Below are 27,099 nucleotides of genomic sequence, written 5' to 3'. Positions count from 1 at the left end.
GTTAAGTAAAGATGTGTTTTTGGATGCTTTCATCACATTTAATCTATATGAATAAATTATGTAAAGGTACCTTTCAGCACCTTTACACATACTGATTAAACGGTTTTCTGGAGGCTTTAATTAAACGCCTTAAATTATATTTAAAGATGAGTAAAGGCTGTATATTAAATGTTAGTAAATGTCAATGAAAGGGGAATAAAATTTACCTATGAGCTGTCTTTAATTAAAACGGAAAAAAGTTAAAAATAATCTTTACACTGTCTTTAAAAGCACCTTTTGCTATCTTGCATTTTTCCATATTTTGCAGCTTTAATGACCTTTAATATCACATGAATATTTTTAAAAGGTCCCTTCCCTGTAAACTTTAATCATCGATTTTTGTGTATTTATGAAACCTTTAAACACGTTTTATTTCGTAACATAAGCAGGAAATTTTAGTATCGCCTTCTCTCCTACTTGTGCGGCGTGCAGCTGGATAGCTTGTTTAAACTGGAATTGGATTTCACAAGTTTTGAAACAGATGCGGCAGTCATTATATTAAACTCTTGCTTTATAAGCAGTATAGCAACCTCGCTTTTATTTACATTGAAGTTGCTTGGATCGAAAACAAACGTTTATATTTTGACAAAAAAATGTAATACACATGTCAATATTATTTTGCAAACCGTTATATTTTTAGCAAATCAAAATAGACCATAATTACAAAATAACTGTACGAATTAAGTGATTTCAACGTCCACAATTAGGCGTACATAATATAGGTAGACTATATATCTTATTTTATAATACACACAAGTTACACAATACTGAAGTGCGCTATATTGATAGTATATATTCCCAAAAGAGTTAAAAGGATTCACAAAAAGTGTCATCAAATGAGTCATTTAGAGATGTATCACTTGAGTTGAGTGATTGACTATTATTTTCTATAGCATTGTCTAAAGCTGCCCACTCTGGGCAATCTTTCGGCTTTGGTCTTGTGGACGGTTCTCCAACTCGCTTCTGGACAAGGTCAGATAGCGATGCATTGTGAAGTTTGTCCAATTTTCTCTTCATCCTTCGTAGAGCTCGACTCTCCCAGGGTAACTTTTGCACATTGTACCTCACAATTTTGTTCTCGGTTGACTCGTCAAATTCGCTCTCTTCGGAGGACATGTACTCAGATTTCATAACATCTGCAAATTTCGCGGTTTTTTGAGCGTCATAGCAAGCCTTCTCAAGTTGCTTTAACCTTCGAGCAAGTTTCTACAGTAAAATACAGAAAATACTTAAAAATGGGTGTCTCATAGTGTGAAATTGACACTGATTACCCGACACCTTATTTGTCTAGAAAGAAATTAACTCATGTAACTTAGGAGACAATTTAGACTACTGTATGATACCAAATAAATTATTTACAAACCTCATTTTTTCTGTTACGTCTTTTACATCTAGCAACATGCTCTTTCTGTGTTCCCCTGGTACTTCTAATGTTTGAGGCTCTCGAAGACCTAAAGTAGGTCTTAAATGCTTCTACAAAGAAATAAATATCAGTTATAATTAATCACATTCACTCATGATCACTGATTGCAAAATATAATGACAAGGTGCACAGTATAGAAAAATACTGTGGAAGGATAACATGTACATCAGTCATACACAGCTGACACAATTTTAGATTTAAAGTTGCCTAATTGTGCAAACATGCACACTTTATTTTGAAGTATGTTAATTTTATATTTTTTGAAACCATGCAATTGGTCATCCATTTCTAAAGAATATTTTTACATAAAAAACTACCAATGCAATTACGATTTTGTGCTAAAGTAATTTATTCTGCCTAAATCTTGAATCCGCTACAGAAAACAAAAGCTGGTGACTGATACATATACCATACCATAATAATAAATATATAAATGCAAAATATAATAACGGTTACTATATCCTCGTAACCCTTATATATGCAGTAAAACTCTGCTTAAGCAAGTGGATAATTGTGTACAGCATTTATACATCATTACATAACTACACATTGCCAGAAATATGCGACATTTGCGCCCATAAACATGCAACAATGCTGTCAGCGCATTCCACTTGCGACATGCGCAGTAATTACATACTCCATGCTGCTCTGCTGCAAAGTCTGCTGCATGCTTGAGCTCCTACAAATTCGCCATGGCAAAGCAAAATATTTTGCCCAGAAAATCGAAGGGAAAATGCTTTGTCGATGGATTTTATTCCAATCATTTCGATGGCGTTAACTTTAGAGAACGTGCTCAACATGTAAGGCAATGTTTGCCCGGCCATTTTATGGTGGAACGGATAATTTCTTCGAGAGGAACAGTTAAGGTTAGTCATACAAATATTTTATTTCTTGAAATATATCTCTCGATAAACAAATTATAGAAGACTGAAATATAGGGCTAGAAAGACTCGGGAGTATATGACCTTTAAGTGTTTAAAACAGATGTTTAGCATTGTGTCTAAATATTAATATGACCACACTTGTCATATATAAAGCGAAGTAATTGCTTTATATATTGTGCTTAAAAAACTTATACATTTGTATCCACTAGAACAAAGAATTCCTGGTAAAATGGGAGGGCTACGATTTGGCAAACTGCACTTGGGAGCCAGAGAAGAATATTCCTCAACATATAATAAGGTAGGCCATAAATTATTTTATTAGCTTGATTTGTGCAACTGATCTTCCAACAGCAAATAATAATATATGTTCCTTGTTATATACATTTTAGATCTTTGTATGATAATCCCACAATTGAGCCAGTCAGAGTTGAGCAGTTCATGCTTAAGTTTATGCATAGCGTGAAGGCAAAGCTGAGATCAAAATTGATGGATCCGAATCTTACAATTGAGTGTGACCATGATGTATTCAGGTACTTGTTTGGAAAGAAAGGCTGTCCCTCCAGAGTTCCAGGAGCTACCATGCTAAACAAGGATGACTTTGTTGATTTGGGACTTCCATCGTATTGGCACTACTCACTAAACAAGTATGGTGATGGCTACTGCATCGAGTTCCCAGTCAGGGCTAAGTCTGTATTGAGAAAGACAAAAAAGGATTATTTTTTGAGTGATGATGGCATTTTAGTTCCATCAACATCATATGTAGTTGAAATGGCAACATTTTACATCACTAAAAACCCTTGTTCAAAGGATAGCATGTAGCACACATGGGATGTGATAGTAAATTCAAATTAGATAATATATTACAGTAATAAAATATTCTTTGTTTTTATATACCGTAGTGAAGCCATGTTTGCACTATAGGTCCTGGCCTGGCCTTTAGAAATATTATTTTATAACAAACAAATGCAGCACATAAATAATAGTTTATACCTTCCAAGGGTCTGCTTAGACGTGGACGCTTTCGCCTTTCCTGGAAGATTCTTTCTGTCCAATAGTCATTGTCATGTTTTGTGTAGTTATTTGGCGTCTTTTCATACTGTTGTAGAACATCCAGGCGTTTAAGCGCTAGAAGCGAGTCTTTGCATGCATCATGCTTGTTGCATTTTCTATGATATATGGCACGCACTACATCATTTGTCTTCTCGACTCCTTGGCCAGTGAAGATTTTAACACCATTATCATCAGATAACAGCCTTGGCACGTGGTACACAAGCATGTGCATATATGGTGTAATGTTTGATTTTGAATAGCCTTCTTCTTTGTCTTTTAAAGACAGAAACAGGTTCACCCACTCATTTGCCTTGAAAAAACAAAGGAGAGGGGAATTTTGATATTAACCTTTGATCTGATGCGCTTTTCAACTCGCTTAGCTAGGAAAACTTGCCTCATGTATTCGGCCCCTTAGAGTAAATACTAATGGTTTTATTTACCTTCTTAAAAAGATCATATAGATTTTGCCCTGATGTTGTCCAAGAAGATAGTGTCTTGTACAACTCTTCAAATCCCTTAAATAAAATTATAAAAGAAATATGTCTCTAATGCAAATTATAACCTTAGCCAAAATGTAATAAACAAGTTTTACTGGTGTACATTTCATTCACCTCAGAGGCTGCCAGCCCAAGCAAGGGGGGGGAGTGGGGGTCTGGATCCTCCCTATTTACCTGCCATATTTGTTTGATTGTGTCACATGTGTTTTCATTCACCACTTCACTGAACTTCTCGGGTAACCGGTTCAATAGCTGTTTTTTCTCTTTTCCCACCATACTCCTCCAGTCATACCCACTTGTCTTCTTTCCAGTTCCATCCAATTTCTTCCAAACAGTGAATGGAATCCCGACATCATTGATTGCCTTCACCAGTGCTTTCAGGTGAAGACCTTTTGGTTCATTTCCCTTCTTATTCTTGTCGTCTCTTAGATCCCACCTCACAGTTTGGAGAATAAGATTTCTCTCCAAGACATCTACAACAGAATAATTATAAGATTTTTAATCAATATCAGACTGGCATTTGTGCGACATCTGACATTGTTCCAGTCAGCATGTAAAAGAGGCTTGCTAACACCAGATGAGTGTAGACATATATTTACCTGTTATTCTTAGTAGGAGGTGGAGTTCATCAATCCTAACATTTTCAAGTTTAATTTGTAATAATGGAGGTGAAATACAACCAAAATTATTCTTCAAAATTAATTAGCTCCTCCAGGGTCCTTTTCATTTCATCGCTCCAATAATGTGACTCAGATTTTGACATATCCCATCTATAGTATTAAACATAGTTTAACCTTGCAATATGTTATAAAATATATGTTAAAGATTCTGCTCATAATGAGTAGATAGACTTTAATTCCCACCTTTCATCCTTGCTTATCTTGCAATAAATGCAGGCATATATGGAGTTAGCAGCATTGAGGCCAAGCATTGCCAAGAGGAACTTAATTCATTAAGAGAATAACATTAGAATATACATGAAGCCAGCAACATTTTGGACGGCATTTGTCACTTTTTATTTAAAATATATATAGAATATAGCTGGAGTATGTAGGATTGTTACCTTGTAGTCACCTCCCAGAAAAAATTCCAGTTGGATGATTTTTCCATCGACCTCAATTGCGCCTTCTGCAATTAGCTGGTTTATCTCATCCAGAACTTCTTTGAAAGATGTGGCCATACTTTCATAGCACTCTTTTCCACAAACTATGGCAAATGCATGATTGCCTAGAACGATTTTTAATTGTACCTTGTGATATATGCAATTACTATAATTGCAAAGTAATTAAATTGACAGATTACCTTTTGTGGACATTACTTGCTTTTCATCAGAAAGTAAGGCAAACGACATCACAATATAGTTAGATACCCGGGATATATTGGCACCATCACCAGAAATTTTAACCTTCTGACAACTCACTTCTCCATTATCAACCTAAAATAATTAAAATAAACCTATTATACTAGTTGTCTACCAATATTATTGCCATAATCAATGCCACTGATTGGTTATGCATGACCTGGAGAAACTTTCCCACAGGATCAGAGTAAAATACCCCTGTTGACAATGATGATTATCACCATTACTTCTGCATTTCAAAATACTTACTTTCTCTTTTATCTTTCGTCTAAGTTCCTCTTTAAAGCTGATCTGGGCACCCACTAGATCCCCTGGGGTTCTTGAGATTGCAAAGGAACTATTCACATCAGCTCGAGACTGTTTGATCATGTAACTGCGAGGCAAACTACTCTCTTTTTCAGTGAGGGCATGATAAGCTGCGTCACCAACACAAAATCTGTCCATGATATACAAGACTTCTTTTATCTTAGTCTTTTCAGCCTCCGGCAACTCTTCATACTTTGAACTTTTTTGCTCCCTCGCTCCTGGATGTATGTCGATTTGTTGCCCATTGGAGTCTTCAACAGAAATTGCATTTAGAGTTACACCATATGAGTCAAGGAACCATAGAGCTCTCTCAGATTTTGTCTTCAATTCCCGCATCTAATGAAAATAATAATAATTAGAAAGCACCATTCACCAAGGTGTTTTTCAGGGAGTGAATACACTGAATAAAGTTAAATCAAAATTAAATATATGTGAAGCTACAGCTTTTACCTTTCTCTGACGTTGCCTTGTTCCAACTTGGTCCAATTTACCTGACGTATTCTCAAGGTTATCAGCACAGTTTTGGCAAGCAGTATTTTCGAGCTTCTTGGTCAGGACAGAATTTTCATTCTCTAACATGTTTTTTTCTTCAATCGAATCGTTCAATTTATCTTCAACAACTTTCGCCCTTTCGTTAGCTTCAACCAACTCGGAGTTCAGCTCTGAACACTTGGTTTCAAGTTCAGTTACGGTCCTTACGCTCTCGACATCTTCCTCACAGATCTTTATGCTACGTGTTTTTTGTAATAGCTTCTTCTTCTTCCTTCCACTTTTCCCACGGCATTCACGTATTGCTAAGCAGGCAGCATCATTGATCCTTTTCTCTAAGGCAGCACTTTCGACGATTTTGAACGGGAGCACTTGCTCTTTTGCAATCAAATTTACATATTTATGAGCTTGACCTTTCGTCTTAAGGTCGTGCCAGTATATTAAAATTTCCTGGGGAATTTCAAGAACGAAATAGGGTTTATGAGATGATATTTGTTTCCCATAGTTAACGTCGTTGGTTTGCTAGAAAACGTTACTTTTGAAATGAACTTTATGGGATTTTCAGCCATCACAACACTGCCGCGCCAAAAATCCAAAATTCCCGCGTTTACTCATATTTGAATAAATAGTGCAATGTTGTGACATACCGCTGATAAACTATGAACTTTGTGGGCTCATTTCTGAGCAAGCTCGGTATTTCAGCGGCGTTTAGCTTCATTTGACATGCGCCTGAGTATTTCAAAACATGTGAACTGAAAAGACAAGAAGACGAGCTTTAAAACAATAGTTTTGAAGGCGAAATCGTTCAAAATCTCGCCGAATTATGGCAATTTTAAGCAAAGCAAAGCTCTTTGCCGGACATAAACATAAGGCTGGACAAGGTAAAGGAAGGTAAATGTTTTTAGTTTTTATATTAGTCGAAGAAACCGACACCTCATCTTGCCAGAGCAAGCTTCGCATGTTGGAATTTGTATTATATATACCCTGAAATACGTCCTTTTAGTGGGGAAGTATGTTAGAATTGATGATCAATGGCGTCTAATTCGCTGCAATCCGTAGATAAGTTTGAATCGCTCAAGGAAAAGCTTTATCGGCTTCTAGAAATCACAATATTTTGCTTTTTGCTTTCGCTACAAGTCAATTTACCATGTTCATACTTCGCATATAACAAAATGTATTATTTTGCACTATTTCTAGTACTATTTACTATAAATTTGCAAGCATTTTGAGAGAACAAATGCCTGTTGCGCAATATCGCATGTCGCTTATTTCAGGCAATGCATATATTCAGGTTAACTATAACAATAATGCTGAAAAATATATATCATCAAATAGATAAATATACCTTTTATCAAAACAGCAGACCATGGACATTTCTGAGCTCCCCCATACTCATGGGCAAGTTCTTCACTTACTCTTGAGCATAACATGGAGTTGTGTTCAGAGTCATGACTAGCAAAAAATAATATCATACTATCTATATATATAAGGCTAATTACAGAATTGGGCATAATATCCAAGGAATACTGTAGTGGCATTATTAGTAAATATTAGTAAACAATTACATGAAAAATTTTCAGCCTTATGAATGAATTTAACCCCTAGGTACAGCATTTGACTCAGGTAACTCAAACTGGGATGAAATTTCAAACCTGGGGTTAAAACATTAAAAAATTGAAAATTAAATCATGTAATCATGCCTTGTATTTTATAAGGGTTTTAAAAGTGTTGACATTTCAAACAGGTCAACTGGGCTGAATTCACAAGCTGGGTTGAAAATCCTTTATGCAATTGGTCTATTAAAACCAGTAGTTACAAATACAGTGCAATATATAAGTAGAGATAAAAACAAAACATACTTCTCATCAAACTTGAATGACAAACGTAGCGGCATTTCACCAACAAGCGTGACTTACAGAACATTTCTTCGGTATGTGAAACGGCTAGGATATGGATATTATCAGAGTCGAAAGAAAGGTGTTCTTACGAATAAAGATTTAAAATTACGACGAAAATTTGCGCGAACCATAGCAACCAAACACGAAGATTATTGGACATCAGATGTAGTTTTCTATTTGGATGGTGTTTCCTTCGTTTACAAAAGCAATCCACAGAGTGACGTGCTCAAACCGAAAAACCGTGTTTGGCGGATAAGAGGCGAAGGATTGCTATTAACTACCAAAGGCAGTAAAGAACTTGCTGGCGGTAAACGATTGCATTTGCTTGTAGCTATGGCACACGGGCACGGTGTTATTTGCGCAGAACCATATGTAAAGATGGACGGCCCATATTTTGCACGCTTTAAACGCCGTCATTTCCCCATTCTATTTGACATTACAAAAAACGATAATACCACACCGAAATTATTTGTAATGGATAATGATCCTTCACAGACCTCTGAAGTTATTCCAAGATGGAGGAAATTCTTTGCACGTAGCCAGCGCTGATTTCTATCTAACTTCATACACATGTGATAATGTACTCCAGACTTCTTGTGCGACTCTTGCGAGCAACACCAGTGAAGGACTTTGGCAGAACCACCATCAAATGCCTTTAACACCGCTTCGGCGAATAATTTCCTCGTAGGAATTTTTGATTTGTCGGCTTGACTGTATGTGATCAAATACACCTTTCGAATTTCCCTCCGACCTAGCTCGCTTTCTTCCGTATCAGATTAAGAACTGCTTGTGTTATAGCAGTTAAGTAGATCCATGCGAAATGAAAGTAATGCAACTTATATGTTTCTGAACAAAGAAATATATGCGTGCGATGTATACGCAAGTGTAGCTATGTATACTGATAACTTATTGTAACCAGATACTTTGTAAATAATTGATGTGCTATTCAATGGGAAATATATATAATAGACACTTGGCATAGGGCCGTCGAAAAGCATCACAGCGTGTTAACTTAATAACCATGCAAAAGAGTGCATGCGTTTTTACTTGCGTTACCGATCGTCTCGAGTTAGTACCCAGAAAATACACGCTAAAGGGCACAGTTTTGCGAGTCACATCTTTATGTGATAATCAATGACTAAATAAAAAGTGTGGCATTTTATAGGACCTCACTATTCAATCGAAATTTTACCAACAGGTTACCACTGAAAAGCAAGGCACACAAAAAACTCAGACAGTCCGAGTATTTTATTGCGTTATCCGCGGGCACTTAAAAGACTGTAACTTTAAAACTAAGCATTGTAACTTAATGAAATTTTTAGCAAGTATTAAGAAGCAATTAAGCTAATTATACGTCGAATAAATTCCATTTTTAATTATATTGCGTAACAATATTTTCATTTAAACGCGTACAAACATGACACGAATTCATGACTTAACCGCAGAGCAACGAGCTTTAGCACTCTTATTGAGGCGCGAATTCAAATATTCTTATCGTGAAATTGCTTTAAAAACAAACATGTCAAAGTCAAGTGTGCTTAGAGTCATTAAAAGCTTTGATATGAAGAAAAAAGGTAGCGATAATAAGTTAAAAAAGTCTCGCCAAGGTCGAAAAAGAACATTAACGCAACGAGATGAACGAAACTGAAGAGAGCAATTATGCAACTCCGCGAAAGAAGTCCAAACTTCACAGTTATGGAGGTAGTTCAACGTAGCGGCATTTCACAAACAAGCGTGACTTACAGAACATTTCTTCGGTATGCGAAACGGCTAGGATATGGATATTATCAGAGTCGAAAGAAAGGTGTTCTTACGAATAAAGATTTAAAAATACGACGAAAATTTGCGCGAACCATGGCAACCAAACACGAAGATTATTGGACATCAGATGTAGTTTTCTATTTGGTTGGTGTTTCCTTCGTTTACAAAAGCAATCCACTGAGTGACGTGCTCAAACCGAAAAACCGTGTTTGGCGAAAAAGAGGCAAAGGATTGCTATTAACTACCAAAGGCAGTAAAGAACTTGCTGGCGGTAAACGATTGCATTTGCTTGTAGCTATGGCACACGGGCACGGTGTTATTTGCGCAGAACCATATGTAAAGATGGACGGCCCATATTTTGCACGCTTTATACGCCGTCATTTCCCCATTCTATTTGACATTACAAAAAACGATAATACCACACCGAAATTATTTGTAATGGATAATGATCCTTCACAGACCTTTGCTGTTGCGAAAAAAGCTTTAAAATCTATTGGAGCTAACATGCCAGTTATTCCAGCCAGATCACCTGACTTGAATCCGATTGAAAATTTATTCCATATTGTTCGAAAAAGAATGGAAGCAGAAATCTTGCAGAAGAACATTATACACCAGTCGTAAGATGAATTTAACGAAAGAGTTAAGCTGAACATTTGGTCTGTCTCACAAGAATATGTAGATAAGAGAATTGCAAGTATGCCAAGGAGAATTAAAGATATTCTTAAACTTAAGGGAAAACGAACAAAATATTAGCTACTGATTAGATATAAGTCCCGACCGCTATAATTCCTCAATGCATTACTGTTGTATTACATATAGTGCTTAGCCGACCCTAATTAAAACAGTCATAAAAAATTGCGTATATGCATATCATGCATGCTTATATATAAAGTTCATATAGATCTATTAGTATAGGGGCCAAATACCGATATTTATACCAAGTAACCATTTGTCCTCTTAAAAATGATAGATTGTTTGAACAAGTAACCGCAAGTAACTACAAGTAACCAAAAGTAACCATCCGTTTAAAAACTACAATGGTATAAAGTCAATAATATCTACATCAATGGTTACTTGTGGTTACTTGTGGTAACTTGCACTATGATGCATATAATTTGTGAACAAATATCAAATTCAGCACGTGTGTGTAACGTTAGAAAGCTGTGTTTACTTTGTGCGAAATAACTGTGCATTTTATATCAAATATTTGAATGCCTAAGGTCGGTTACTTGTGGATACGTATACGGTTAACATGCATGCGTGGCTGTGCTATATTTAGACTTCCCCCGATTACTCGTTACCAATTAGATTGTTCATATAATTCGGTTTGAAAAGCAAGACAATGCATCCTGTAGAGCGTATTTGTCGACATGCTTTAGCCTTTAATGTTTATGTACTATGCACATGCTAGCATATCTGTATCATGAATATATTAAACTAAAAACTCATAGTCATCAAGGATAAGGCGAGCAAACCATGCTGCGCACGGGTCGACTTCTTTTTGTTCTTCCTCTGGGATTTGTCGGTAGAAATTGAACAGTTTCCATCTTATGGCCATCATCTTTGTCTGACTGTAGACAAGTTGGTGTTTACTTGTGCTAAAAATTGGCGTGTCTTTGTCGAACACAATGTCGTGGGCGAAATGACACTTGGGCGCAGGTAAATGGACCAACTGACCTTCGAGCATGAGAAGTAGATCATGCCAAGCGATTATCTGTGGCGACCAACGGAAATCGTTGAGGAAGACGACCTCGGATTTTTCAGCACCCACCCATGCAAAGCTTGTAGATGCCGGATTGGTGAAAGTATGAAATACTTTGTTCAGCGGATTGAGGAGAAACGTTTTACCGCAGTTCGCCGGGCCTGTCAACATAATATTCCGGAACTTCCCACGGCCTTTCGTTAACAAATCTTTAACACAGTTAGCAAAATTGTCCACAGAGATGTTGTTATTTGCTAAAAGTTGCAACGCACAGTAATGCCATTCATCACAAGTATCGCATGTGCATCAAAGTTGACGGGCATCTTGAAGTAATTCAATGCGGGTTTTATCTCGTCTTTCTTGTGTTTTCTGTGCCGATTCAATCTCCCAAGCAGTTGCAATTACCTCACTAACCACCTTTTTGCCACGATTTACAATAAACTCAGCCAAATCGGTCTTCCCTTCTTCTCTTTGCTTGCTGGAGAAGGCCAAAATTTCCGTGCGATTTTGATGTCCTTTATTTAAAATTATTTCGGCGACTTCGTACGCACTCAAGCGCTTTCGCTTCTTTACACATGTTCTCGTTCCCTTTTCTTTTGAGTCTTCGTCATCGCTGGTTTGAGTAGCGCCAGTGTCCTGTTGTACGGTTTGTCTATTACTTTGATGCGTACGTAGCATTTTCCGAGTTCGATTCGCATTGAATTACTTCAAGATGCCCGTCAACTTGGATGCACATGCGATACTTGTGATGAATGGCATTACTGTGCGTTGCAACTTTTAGCAAATAACAACATCTCTGTGGACAATTTTGCTAACTGCGTTAAAGATTTGTTAACGAAAGGCCGTGGGAAGTTCCGGAATATTATGTTGACAGGCCCGGCGAACTGCGGTAAAACGTTTCTCCTCAATCCGCTGAACAAAGTATTTCATACTTTCACCAAACCGGCATCTACAAGCTTTGCATGGGTGGGTGCTGAAAAATCCGAGGTCGTCTTCCTCAACGATTTCCGTTGGTCGCCACAGATAATCGCTTAACATGATCTACTTCTCATGCTCGAAGGTCAGTTGGTCCATTTACGTCAAAGGCGGCATTGTAAACGAAAGAGAGACAGAGATGATGGCCATAAGATGGAAACTGTTCAATTTCAACCGACAAATCCCAGAGGAAGAACAAAGAGAAGTCGACCCGTGCGCAGCATGCTTTGCTCGCCTTATCCTTGATGACTATGAGTTTTTAGTTTAATATATTCATGATACAGATATGCTAGCATGTGCATAGTACATAAACATTAAAGGCTAAAGCATGTCGACAAATACGCTCTACAGGATGCACTGTCTTGCTTTTCAAACCGAATTATATGAACAATCTAATTGGTAACGAGTAATCGGGGGAAGTCTAAATATAGCACAGCCACGCATGCATGTTAACCGTATACGTATCCACAAGTAACCGACTTTAGGCATTCAAATATTTGATATAAAATGCACAGTTATTTCGCACAAAGTAAACACAGCTTTCTAACGTTACACACACGTGCTGAATTTGATATTTGTTCACAAATTATATGCATCATAGTGCAAGTTACCACAAGTAACCACAAGTAACCATTGATGTAGATATTATTGACTTTATACCATTGTAGTTTTTAAACAGATGGTTACTTTTGGTTACTTGTGGTTACTTGCGGTTACTTGTTCAAACAATCTATCATTTTTAAGAGGACAAATGGTTACTTGGTATAAATATCGGTATTTGGCCCCTATACTAATAGATCTATATGAACTTTATATATAAGCATGCATGATATGCATATACGCAATTTTTTATGACTGTTTTAATTAGGGTCGGCTAAGCACTATATGTAATACAACAGTAATGCATTGAGGAATTATAGCGGTCGGGACTTATATCTAATCAGTAGCTAATATTTTGTTCGTTTTCCCTTAAGTTTAAGAATATCTTTAATTCTCCTTGGCATACTTGCAATTGTCTTATCTACATATTCTTGTGAGACAGACCAAATGTTCAGCTTAACTCTTTCGTTAAATTCATCCCACGACTGGTGTATAATGTTCTTCTGCAAAATTTCTGCTTCCATTCTTTTTCGAACAATATGGAATAAATTTTCAATCGGATTCAAGTCAGGTGATCTGGCTGGAATAACTTGCATGTTAGCTCCAATAGATTTTAAAGCTTTTTTCGCAACAGCAGAGGTCTGTGAAGGATCATTATCCATTACAAATAATTTCCGTGTGGTATTATCGTTTTTTGTAATGTCAAATAGAATGGGGAAATGACGGCGTATACACACTAAAAAAAGGTGTGTTAAATTTACACACCTTTTTTGTCCAAATTTTAACACACCTAAAGGTGGGTTTTGAAACACACCTAAAGGTGTGTTTAACACACCATAAGGTGTGCAAAAAGCATCTTCAAAGGTGTGTTAACACATAGCAAGGTGTGTTTTTGTGCACACCAAAAGGTGTGTAGAACACACTAAAAGGTGTGTCAAAAAACACACCAAAAGATGTGTTTTTGGCTTGTCCAAATTTTAACACGTTCTAAGGTGTGTTTTCAAAGAAGGTGTGTTTTCATACACACCATGGTGTGTTTCATCACACAGCTAAAGCTGTGCTGGAGAACACACAAATTGTTTAAGTAAAAAGTTGCACACATTTCCTAAAAGTAACATATAAACAGGGCTAGAAAACACACAAACACAATATTAATTTATAAATATATTTTAAGTTCCAATACTATTAAGAATTAACATGAAGTCAAAGTAATGAATTATATAAATATCTTGAAGCATGCAGTTTAGTTTAAAATAATGTCTTACTCTATAAACAGTTTATTGACTTGATGTCGTCTCGACTTGACAATTGTTGGTGTTTTCTTGTCTTGTTTGGTCACCCTTGTTCTTGTTTGTTGGAGTGTATGGTGCCTGCTCAACTGTTGCAATAACATCATCGCCTTAATTCACGATCTTCATAATCAACAAAGGTCACCTGAAAATATAAAATAAATGCATAAGAGGATCTGGTATTTAGAATTTTCCAATTTAAGATGTGCACAAGCATCTGTTAATTAATAGAACATGCTAAATGATACCCAATTTATGAGTTAAGATTTATTTTTGGTAAAAGAATTTCGGATGTATTGTCGGGTATATAGGCAGGTATAATTACATGAATTATAACCTTCTGTTGAAATTTGAAAAATTGGGGTCTGGGCACATTTCCTATAGTTTCTTTAAAATGGGAAAGTTTTATTTAAATATGTATATATAGCTATCTTTCAGGATAAGTAGTCAAGTCTATAGTATTAAAAATCATAAACCATTCTGGAACACTCAAGTCAAATCAACTATATAATATTTACAACATTTAGAAAGCAAATGCAGTATAGTGAGGACAAAAAAAATTGGTCCTTTGGAATGTTACTAACCCCCAAAAGGAATACAAAATATTAAACATAAATTAAGACACAAAACAACTCATCAAGATTACACCTAGCGAATTATATGCTTTCTTTATACCAAGCATAAACTATGGCATAAACAGCCTTATGTATACACCGATATACGTGTAAATCTCCTTCTAAAAGCACCTAGAACAATTTATTTTTAAAGATAAAACGTAACACTCACCAAGTCTCTCGTGTGATGTTCGAATCTGTTCGCGTCGCCATGCGCTTCGGTGGTCTCTGAATTATTAGAATGAAGCAGACTTTTCACTTTCAAGCTATTCGGGACCTTCGAAGTCTTGAATTTCTTTGCATCGTTTGTAACGGAACCATCAATTTATTCGCTACAAATAGATAGAGACAACCATGTTGATTACACTCGTTGGCCATATTGAAATTGATACAAATGTTTGACACAAACGATTTGAAAAGCACTGCAATACAACTTACCCTCTTATAATTTCTTCTTTATACAACATCATAAGCTCTCGTGTGTTCATCTCCAAAAAAATCTTAAAATCGCCTTCACAATAAACATAATTTAAACTTGTAACAGACTCTAAGCACAGTTGTCACAGTAGAGAAGGAAATGTAAACACTAAACAGTGGTTTGTATTTCGTGCGCGTGGGTTTCACACCTCGCGACATTCTTATTGGTTAAAAGCGTATGACGTATCAGATAACTGACCTGTATATACAAGTCTGTATGGCAGATATTCAAAAACAACCCACGTTACCCACGTTAATCATTCTTATTACAAAAGTAAACCACAACGATCTGTAAATTCCCTTAAATCTATGTCTTATATAATGTTTAGAGTTTTTAATACTGATCAAAGCTGAAACGCAGGCCAAAGATAACAGGAATTTAAAGCAAAAAGTTAAATTTAAATGCAATGGAACAGCGTGAAATTTCCTGTGACTTGTGTAATTCCTCGTAAGGCTGACGCTTTTATCGACGCACTAAAATACTATAGGTAATAAATAAGGCCAATCAAGCATATTGTTAATAATTTAAAGGTGTGTTTTATAACACATCAAAAGATGTGTTTCTTGGATGGGTCAAGGTGTGCTGTCAAACACACAAAGGTGTGTTTTCAGTGAAAAGGTGTGTTACTTTACACACCTTAATGAGTAAAAGAAAAGGTGTGCAAAAGGAGGTGTTTTCGCTAACACACAAAGGTGTGTTTTCGAACACACGAATGTGTGTTTGCGTACACACAAAGGTGTGTTTCCTTACACACCAAGGTGTGCTTTCTAAAAGCGCGTAGAAAGGTGTGCAGAAATTACACACCATGGCGTGCAATTGAGCACACCTTGGTGTGTAGTCAAACTAAATTTTGGCCTTCTCCAGCAAGCAAAGAGAAGAAGGGAAGACCGATTTGGCTGAGTTTATTGTAAATCGTGGCAAAAAGGTGGTTAGTGAGGTAATTGCAACTGCTTGGGAGATTGAATCGGCACAGAAAACACAAGAAAGACGAGATAAAACCCGCATTGAATTACTTCAAGATGCCCGTCAACTTTGATGCACATGCGATACTTGTGATGAATGGCATTACTCTGCGTTGCAACTTTTAGCAAATAACAACATCTCTGTGGACAATTTTGCTAACTGTGTTAAAGATTTGTTAACGAAAGGCCGTGGGAAGTTCCGGAATATTATGTTGACAGGCCCGGCGAACTGCGGTAAAACGTTTCTCCTCAATCCGCTGAACAAAGTATTTCATACTTTCACCAATCCGGCATCTACAAGCTTTGCATGGGTGGGTGCTGAAAAATCCGAGGTCGTCTTCCTCAACGATTTCCGTTGGTCGCCACAGATAATCGCTTGGCATGATCTACTTCTCATGCTCGAAGGTCAGTTGGTCCATTTACCTGCGCCCAAGTGTCATTTCGCCCACGACATTGTGTTCGACAAAGACACGCCAATTTTTAGCACAAGTAAACACCAACTTGTCTACGTCAAAGGCGGCATTGTAGACGAAAGATAGACTGAGATGATGGCCATAAGATGGAAACTGTTCAATTTCAACCGACAAATTCCAGAGGAAGAACAAAAAGAAGTCGACCCGTGCGCAGCATGCTTTGCTCGCCTTATCCTTGATGACTATGAGTTTTTAGTTTAATATATTCATGATACAGATATGCTAGCATGTGCATAGTACATAAACATTAAAGGCTAAAGCATGTCGCCAAATACGCTCTACAGGATGCACTGTCTTGCTTTTCAAACCGAATTATATGAACAATCTAATTGGTAACGAGTAATTGGGGGAAGTCTAAATATAGTACAGCCACGCATGCATGTTAACCGTATACGTATCCACAAGTAACCGACTTTAGGCATTCAAATATTTGATATAAAATGCACAGTTATTTCGCACAAAGTAAACACAGCTTTCTAACGTTACACACATGTGCTGAATTTAATATTTGTTCACAAATTATATGCATCATAGTGCAAGTTACCACAAGTAACCACAAGTAACCATTGATGTAGATATTATTGACTTTATACCATTGTAGTTTTTAAACGGATGGTTACTTGTGGTTACTTGCGGTTACTTGTTCAAACAATCTATCATTTTTAAGAGGACAAATGGTTACTTGGTATAAATATCGGTATTTGGCCCCTATACTAATAGATCTATATGAACTTTATATATAAGCATGCATGATATGCATATACGCAATTTTTTATGACTGTTTTAATTAGGGTCAGCTAAGTTGCCATGGTAACCATAATTTATTATGATTACTATGCTAATTATGATCAAAATCATCAAAATGAGCATCATGGTTGCCATGGTAACCATAATTTATTATGATTAATATGCTAATAATGATCAACATCATCATAATGATTATCATAGTTGCTATGGCAACCATCATTTATTATGAATAATATGCTAATTATGATCAAAATCATCATAATGAGCATCATGGTTGCTATCGCAACCATCATTTATTATGAGTAATATGCTAATTATGATCAAGATCATCATAATGATCATCATGGTTGCCATGGTAACCGTTATTTATTATGATTAATATGCTAATTATGATCAAAATTATCATAATGAGCATCATGGTTGCAATGGACACCATCATTTATTATTATTAATATGCTAATTATGATCAAGATCATCATAATGATCATAATAGTTGCCATGGCAACTATCATTTATTATGATTAATATTCTTATTATGGTAAAAATCATCATAATGATCATCATGGTTGCCATGACAACCATTATTTTTTATGAATAATATGCTAATTATGATCAAGATCATCATAATCATATCATCATGGTTGCTATCGCAACCATCATTTATTATGGTTAATATGCTAATTATGATCAAGATCATCATAATGATCATCTTAGTTGTGATGGCAACCATAATTTATTATGATGAATATGCTAATTATGGCCAAAATCATCATAAAGATCATCATGGTTGCGATGGCAACCATCATTTATTATGATTAATATGCTATTTATGATCAAGATCATCATAATGATCATCATAGTTGCTATGGCAACCATCATTTATTATGATTAATATGCTAATTATGATAAAAATCATCATAACGAGCATTATGGTTGCCATGGCAACCATCATTTATTATGATTAATATGCTAATTTTGATCAAAACCATCATAATGAGCATCATAGTTGCTATGGCAACCATCATTTATTATGATTAATATGCTAATTATGATCAAGATCATCATAATGATCATCATAGTTGCCATAGCAACCATCATTTATTATGATTAATATGCTAATTATGATCAAAATCATCATAATGAGCATCATGGTTGCCATTAAAACCATCATTTAATATGATTAATATGGTAATTATGATCAAGATCATCATAATTATCATCCTAGTTGCCATAGCAACCATCATTTATTCTGATTAATATGCTAATTATGATCAAAATCATCATAATGAGCATCATGGTTGCTATGGACACCATCATTTATTATGATTAATATGCTAATTATTATCAAGATCATCATAATGATCATAATAGTTGCCATTGCAACTATCATTTATTATGATTAATATTCTTATTATGGTCAAAATCATCATAATGATCATCATGGTTGGCAAGGCAACCATTATTTATTATGAATAATATGCTAATTATGATCAAGATCATCGTAATCATCATCATGGTTGCCATCGCAACCATCATTTATTATGATTAATATGCTAATTATGATCAAGATCATCATAATGATCATCTTAGTTGCGATGCAACCATCACTTATAATGATGAATATGCTAATTATGGACAAAATCATCATAAAGATCATCATGGTTGCGATGGCAACCATCATATATTATGATAAATATTCTTATTATGGTCAAAATCATCATAATGATCATCATAGTTGCCATGGCAACCATTATTTATTATGAATAATATGCTAATTATGATCAAGATCATCATAATCATCATCATGGCTGCCATCGCAACCATCATTTATTATGATTAATATGCTAATTATGATCAAGATCATCATAATGATCATCTTAGTTGCAATGGCAACCATCATTTATTATGATTAATATGCTAATTTTGATCAAAACCATCATATTGAGCATCATAGTTGCCATAGCAACCATCATTTATTATGATTAATATGCTAATTATGATCAAGATCATCATAATGATCATCATAGTTGCCATAGCAACCATAATTTATTATGATTAATATCCTAATTATGATCAAAATCATCATAATGATCATCATGGTTGCCATGGCAACTATCATTTATTATTTTTAATATGGTAATTATGATTAAGATCATCATAATAATCATCATAGTTACCATAGCAATTATCATTTATTATGATTAATATGCTAATTATGATCAAAATCATCATAATGAGCATCATGGTTGCCATGGACACCATCATTTATTATGATTAATATGCTATTTATGATCAAGATCATCATAATGATCATCATAGTTGCCATGGCAACCATCATTTATTATGATTAATATGCTAATTATGATCAAGATCATCGTAATGATCATCATAGTTGAAACGGAAACCATCATTTATTATGATTAATATGCTAATTTTGATCAAAACCATCATAATGAGTATCATAGTTGGCATGGCAACCATAATTTATTATGATTAATATGCTAATTATGATCAAGATCATCATAATGATCATCATGGTTTACATGGTAACCATAATTTATTATGATTAATATGCTATTTATGATCAAAATCATCATAATGAGGATCATGGTTGCCATGGCAACAATCATTTAGTATATTCAATATGGTAATTATGATCAAGATCATCATAATGATCCTCATAGTTGCCATGGCAACCATCATTTATTATGATTAATATGGTAATTATGATTAAGATCATCATAATGATCATCATAGTTGCCATGGCAACCATCATTTATTATGATTAATATGCTAATTATGATAAAAAAACATCATAATTATCATCATGGTTGCTATGGCAACCATAATTTATTATGATTAATATGCTACTTATGATCAAGATCATCATAATGATCATCATAGTTGCCATAGCAACCATCATTTATTATGATTAATATGCTAATTATGATCAAAATCATCATAATGAGCATCATGGTTGCCATTAAAACCATCATTTAATATGATTAATATGGTAATTATGATCAAGATCATCATAATTATCATCCTAGTTGCCATAGCAACCATCATTTATTCTGATTAATATGCTAATTATGATCAAAATCATCATAATGAGCATCATGGTTGCCATGGACACCATCATTTATTATGATTAATATGCTAATTATGATCAAGATCATCATAATGATCATAATAGTTGCCATTGCAACTATCATTTATTATGATTAATATTCTTATTATGGTCAAAATCATCATAATGATCATCATGGTTGCCATGGCAACCATTATTTATTATGAATAATATGCTAATTATGATCAAGATCATCGTAATCATCATCATGGTTGCCATAGCAACCATCATTTATTATGATTAATATGCTAATTATGATCAAGATCATCATAATGATCATCTTAGTTGCGATGCAACCATCATTTATAATGATGAATATGCTAATTATGGACAAAATCATCATAAAGATCATCATGGTTGCGATGGCAACCATCATATATTATGATAAATATTCTTATTATGGTCAAAATCATCATAATGATCATCATAGTTGCCATGGCAACCATTATTTATTATGAATAATATGCTAATTATGATCAAGATCATCATAATCATCATCATGGCTGCCATCGCAACCATCATTTATTATGATTAATATGCTAATTATGATCAAGATCATCATAATGATCATCTTAGTTGCAATGGCAACCATCATTTATTATGATGAATATGCTAATTATGGCCAAAATCATCATAAAGATCATCATGGTTGCGATGGCAACCTTCATTTATTATGATTAATATGCTATTTATGATCAAGATCATCATAATGATCATCATTGTTGCCATGGCAACCATCATTTATTATGATTAATATGCTAATTATGGTGAAAATCATCATAATGATCATCATGGTTGCCATGGCAACCCTCATTTATTATGATGAATAGGCTAATTATGATCAAGACCATCGTAATGATCATCATAGTTGAAACAGCAACCATCATTTATTATGATTAATTTGCTAAATTTGATCAAGATCATCATAATGATCATCATAGTTTCCATGGCAACCATAATTTATTATGATTAATATGCTAATTATGATCAAAATCATCATAATGAGCATCATGGTTGCCATGGCAACCATCATTTATTATATTTGATATGGTAATTATGATTAAGATCATCATAATGATCATAATAGTTGCCATGGCAACTATCATTTATTATGATTAATATTCTTATTATGGTCAAAATCATCATAATGATCATCATGGTTGCCATGGCAACCATTATTTATTATGAATAATATGCTAATTATGATCAAGATCATCATAATGATCATCTTAGTTGCGATGGCAACCATCATTTATTATGATTAATATGCTAATTATGATCAAAATCATCATAATGAGCATCATGGTTGCCATGGCAACCATCATTTTTTATGATTAGTATGCTAATTTTGATCAAAACCATCATAATGAGCATCATAGTTGCCATGGCAACCATCATTTATTATGATTAATATGCTAATTATGATCAAGATCATCATAATGATCATCATGGTTGCCATCGCAACCATCATTTATTATGATTAATATGCTAATTATGATCAAGATCATCATAATGATCATCTTAGTTGCGATGCAACCATCATTTATAATGATGAATATGCTAATTATGGACAAAATCATCATAAAGATCATCATGGTTGCGATGGCAACCATCATATATTATGATAAATATTCTTATTATGGTCAAAATCATCATAATGATCATCATAGTTGCCATGGCAACCATTATTTTTTATGAATAATATGCTAATTATGATCAAAATCATCATAATCATCATCATGGCTGCCATCGCAACCATCATTTATTATGATTAATATGCTAATTATGATCAAGATCATCATAATGATCATCTTAGTTGCAATGGCAACCATCATTTATTATGATGAATATGCTAATTATGGCCAAAATCATCATAAAGATCATCATGGTTGCGATGGCAACCTTCATTTATTATGATTAATATGCTATTTATGATCAAGATCATCATAATGATCATCATAGTTGCCATAGCAACCATCATTTATTATGATTAATATGCTAATTATGGTGAAAATCATCATAATGATCATCATGGTTGCCATGGCAACCCTCGTTTATTATGATTAATAGGCTAATTATGATCAAGACCATCGTAATGATCATCATAGTTGAAACGGCAACCATCATTTATTATGATTAATTTGCTAATTTTGATCAAGATCATCATAATGATCATCATAGTTTCCATAGCAACCATAATTTATTATGATTAATATGCTAATTATGATCAAAATCATCATAATGAGCATTATGGTTGCCATGGCAACCATCATTTATTATATTTGATATGGTAATTATGATTAAGATCATCATAATTATCATCATAGTTGCCATAGCAACAATCATTTATTATGATTAATATGCTAATTATGATCAAAATCATCATAATGAGCATCATGGTTGCCATGGACACCATCATTTATTATTAATAATATGCTAATTATGATCAAGATCATCATAATGATCATAATAGTTGCCATGGCAACTATCATTTATTATGATTAATATTCTTATTATGGTCAAAATCATCATAATGATCATCATGGTTGCCATGGCAACCATTATTTATTATGAATAATATGCTAATTATGATCAAGATCATCATAATCATCATCATGGTTGCCATCGCAACCATCATATATTATGATTAATATGCTAATTATGATCAAGATCATCATAATGATCATCTTAGTTGCGATGGCAACCATCATTTATTATGATGAATATGCTAATTATGGCCAAAATCATCATAAAGATCATCATGGTTGCGATGGCAACCATCATTTATTATGATTAATATGCTATTTATGATCAAGATCATCAAAATGATCATCATAGTTGCCATAACAACCATCATTTATTATGATTAATATGCTAAATATGATCAAAATCATCATAATGAGCATCATGGTTGCCATGGCAACCATCATTTATTATGATTAGTATGCTAATTTTGATCAAAACCATCATAATGAGCATCATAGTTGCCGTGGCAACCATCATTTATTATGAATATGCTAATTATGATCAAGATCATCATAATGATCATCATAGTTGCCATTGCAACCTAATTTATTATGATTAATATGCTAATTATGATCAAAATCATCATAATGAGCATCATTTTTGCCATGGCAACCATCATTTATTATATTTAATATGGTAATTATGATTAAGATCATCATAATTATCATCATAGTTACCATAGCAACCATCATTTATTATGATTAATATGCTAATTATGATCAAATCATCATAATGAGCATCATGGTTGCCATGGACACCATCATCTATTATGAATTATATGCTATTTATGATCAAGATCATCATAATGATCATCACAGTTGCCATGGCAACCATCATTTATTATGAATAATATGCTAATTATGATCAAGATCATCGTAATGATCATCATAGTTGAAACGGAAACCATCATTTATTATGATTAATATGCTAATTTTGATCAAAACCATCATAATGAGCATCATAGTTGCAATGGCAACCATAATTTATTATGATTAATATGCTAATTATGATCAACATCATCATAATGATCATCATGGTTTACATGGTAACCATAATTTATTATGAATAATATGCTAATTATGATCAAAATCATCATAATGAGGATCATGGTTGCCATGGCAACAATCATTTAGTATATTTAATATGGTAATTATGATCAAGATCATCATAATGATCTTCATAGTTGCCATAGCAACCATCATTTATTATGATTAATATGGTAATTATGATTAAGATCATCATAATGATCATCATAGTTGCCATGGCAACCATCATTTATTATGATTAATATGCTAATTATGATCAAGATCATCATAATGATCATCTTAGTTGCGATGCAACCATCATTTATAATGATGAATATGCTAATTATGGACAAAATCATCATAAAGATCATCATGGTTGCGATGGCAACCATCATATATTATGATAAATATTCTTATTATGGTCAAAATCATCATAATGATCATCATAGTTGCCATGGCAACCATTATTTTTTATGAATAATATGCTAATTATGATCAAAATCATCATAATCATCATCATGGCTGCCATCGCAACCATCATTTATTATGATTAATATGCTAATTATGATCAAGATCATCATATTGATCATCTTAGTTGCAATGGCAACCATCATTTATTATGATGAATATGCTAATTATGGCCAAAATCATCATAAAGATCATCATGGTTGCGATGGCAACCTTCATTTATTATGATTAATATGCTATTTATGATCAAGATCATCATAATGATCATCATAGTTGCCATGGCAACCATCATTTATTATGATTAATATGCTAATTATGGTGAAAATCATCATAATGATCATCATGGTTGCCATGGCAACCCTCATTTATTATGATTAATAGGCTAATTATGATCAAGACCATCGTAATGATCATCATAGTTGAAACGGCAACCATCATTTATTATGATTAATTTGCTAATTTTGATCAAGATCATCATAATGATCATCATAGTTTCCATAGCAACCATAATTTATTATGATTAATATGCTAATTATGATCAAAATCATCATAATGAGCATTATGGTTGCCATGGCAACCATCATTTATTATATTTGATATGGTAATTATGATTAAGATCATCATAATTATCATCATAGTTGCCATAGCAACAATCATTTATTATGATTAATATGCTAATTATGATCAAAATCATCATAATGAGCATCATGGTTGCCATGGACACCATCATTTATTATGAATAATATGCTAATTATGATCAAGATCATCATAATGATCATAATAGTTGCCATGGCAACTATCATTTATTATGATTAATATTCTTATTATGGTCAAAATCATCATAATGATCATCATGGTTGCCATGGCAACCTATTTATTTTATGAATAATATGCTAATTATGATCAAGATCATCATAATCATCATCATGGTTGCCATCGCAACCATCATATATTATGATTAATATGCTAATTATGATCAAGATCATCATAATGATCATCTTAGTTGCGATGGCAACCATCATTTATTATGATGAATATGCTAATTATGGCCAAAATCATCATAAAGATCATCATGGTTGCGATGGCAACCATCATTTATTATGATTAATATGCTATTTATGATCAAGATCATCAAAATGATCATCATAGTTGCCATAACAACCATCATTTATTATGATTAATATGCTAAATATGATCAAAATCATCATAATGAGCATCATGGTTGCCATGGCAACCATCATTTATTATGATTAGTATGCTAATTTTGATCAAAACCATCATAATGAGCATCATAGTTGCCGTGGCAACCATCATTTATTATGAATAATATGCTAATTATGATCAAGATCATCATAATGATCATCATAGTTGCCATTGCAACCATAATTTATTATGATTAATATGCTAATTATGATCAAAATCATCATAATGAGCATCATTTTTGCCATGGCAACCATCATTTATTATATTTAATATGGTAATTATGATTAAGATCATCATAATTATCATCATAGTTACCATAGCAACCATCATTTATTATGATTAATATGCTAATTATGATCAAAATCATCATAATGAGCATCATGGTTGCCATGGACACCATCATCTATTATGAATTATATGCTATTTATGATCAAGATCATCATAATGATCATCACAGTTGCCATGGCAACCATCATTTATTATGATTAATATGCTAATTATGATCAAGATCATCGTAATGATCATCATAGTTGAAACGGAAACCATCATTTATTATGATTAATATGCTAATTTTGATCAAAACCATCATAATGAGCATCATAGTTGCAATGGCAACCATAATTTATTATGATTAATATGCTAATTATGATCAACATCATCATAATGATCATCATGGTTTACATGGTAACCATAATTTATTATGATTAATATGCTAATTATGATCAAAATCATCATAATGAGGATCATGGTTGCCATGGCAACAATCATTTAGTATATTTAATATGGTAATTATGATCAAGATCATCATAATGATCTTCATAGTTGCCATAGCAACCATCATTTATTATGATTAATATGGTAATTATGATTAAGATCATCATAATGATCATCATAGTTGCCATGGCAACCATCATTTATTATGATTAATATGCTAATTATGATAAATAACATCATAATTATCATCACGGTTGCTATAGCAACCATAATTTATTATGATTAATATGCTACTTATGATCAAGATCATCATAATGATCATCATAGTTGCCATAGCAACCATCATTTATAATGATTAATATGCTAATTATGATCAAAATCATCATAATGTGCATCATGGTTGCCATGGCAACCATCATTTATTATGATTAGTATGCTAATTTTGATCAAAACCATCATAATGAGCATCATAGTTGCCATGGCAAC

At 33.7% G+C, this 27,099-nt stretch overlaps 1 protein-coding gene across 1 annotated transcript; it reads right to left on the bottom strand.

Annotated features, from left to right (window-relative positions):
• Positions 1 to 846: 846 nt before the first annotated feature.
• Positions 847 to 8,514, bottom strand: LOC114539576. The gene is made up of 5 exons (XM_028560219.1): positions 8,444 to 8,514; positions 7,908 to 7,991; positions 7,394 to 7,500; positions 1,403 to 1,512; positions 847 to 1,245 (listed from the first exon to the last, which is right to left on the bottom strand). Exons 2-5 carry the CDS (start codon positions 7,940 to 7,942, stop codon positions 847 to 849), a joined length of 651 nt encoding a protein of 216 aa, XP_028416020.1. The 5' UTR covers positions 7,943 to 7,991; positions 8,444 to 8,514.
• Positions 8,515 to 27,099: the final 18,585 nt, after the last annotated feature.

Source organism: Dendronephthya gigantea, unplaced genomic scaffold (assembly GCF_004324835.1).
Source record: "Dendronephthya gigantea isolate DGI-Jeju-01 unplaced genomic scaffold, DenGig_1.0 000207F, whole genome shotgun sequence".
NCBI lineage: Eukaryota > Metazoa > Cnidaria > Anthozoa > Malacalcyonacea > Nephtheidae > Dendronephthya > Dendronephthya gigantea.
The sequence above is the reverse complement of the archived record's forward strand: the minus strand, read 5'-3'. Positions and strand labels throughout refer to the sequence as shown.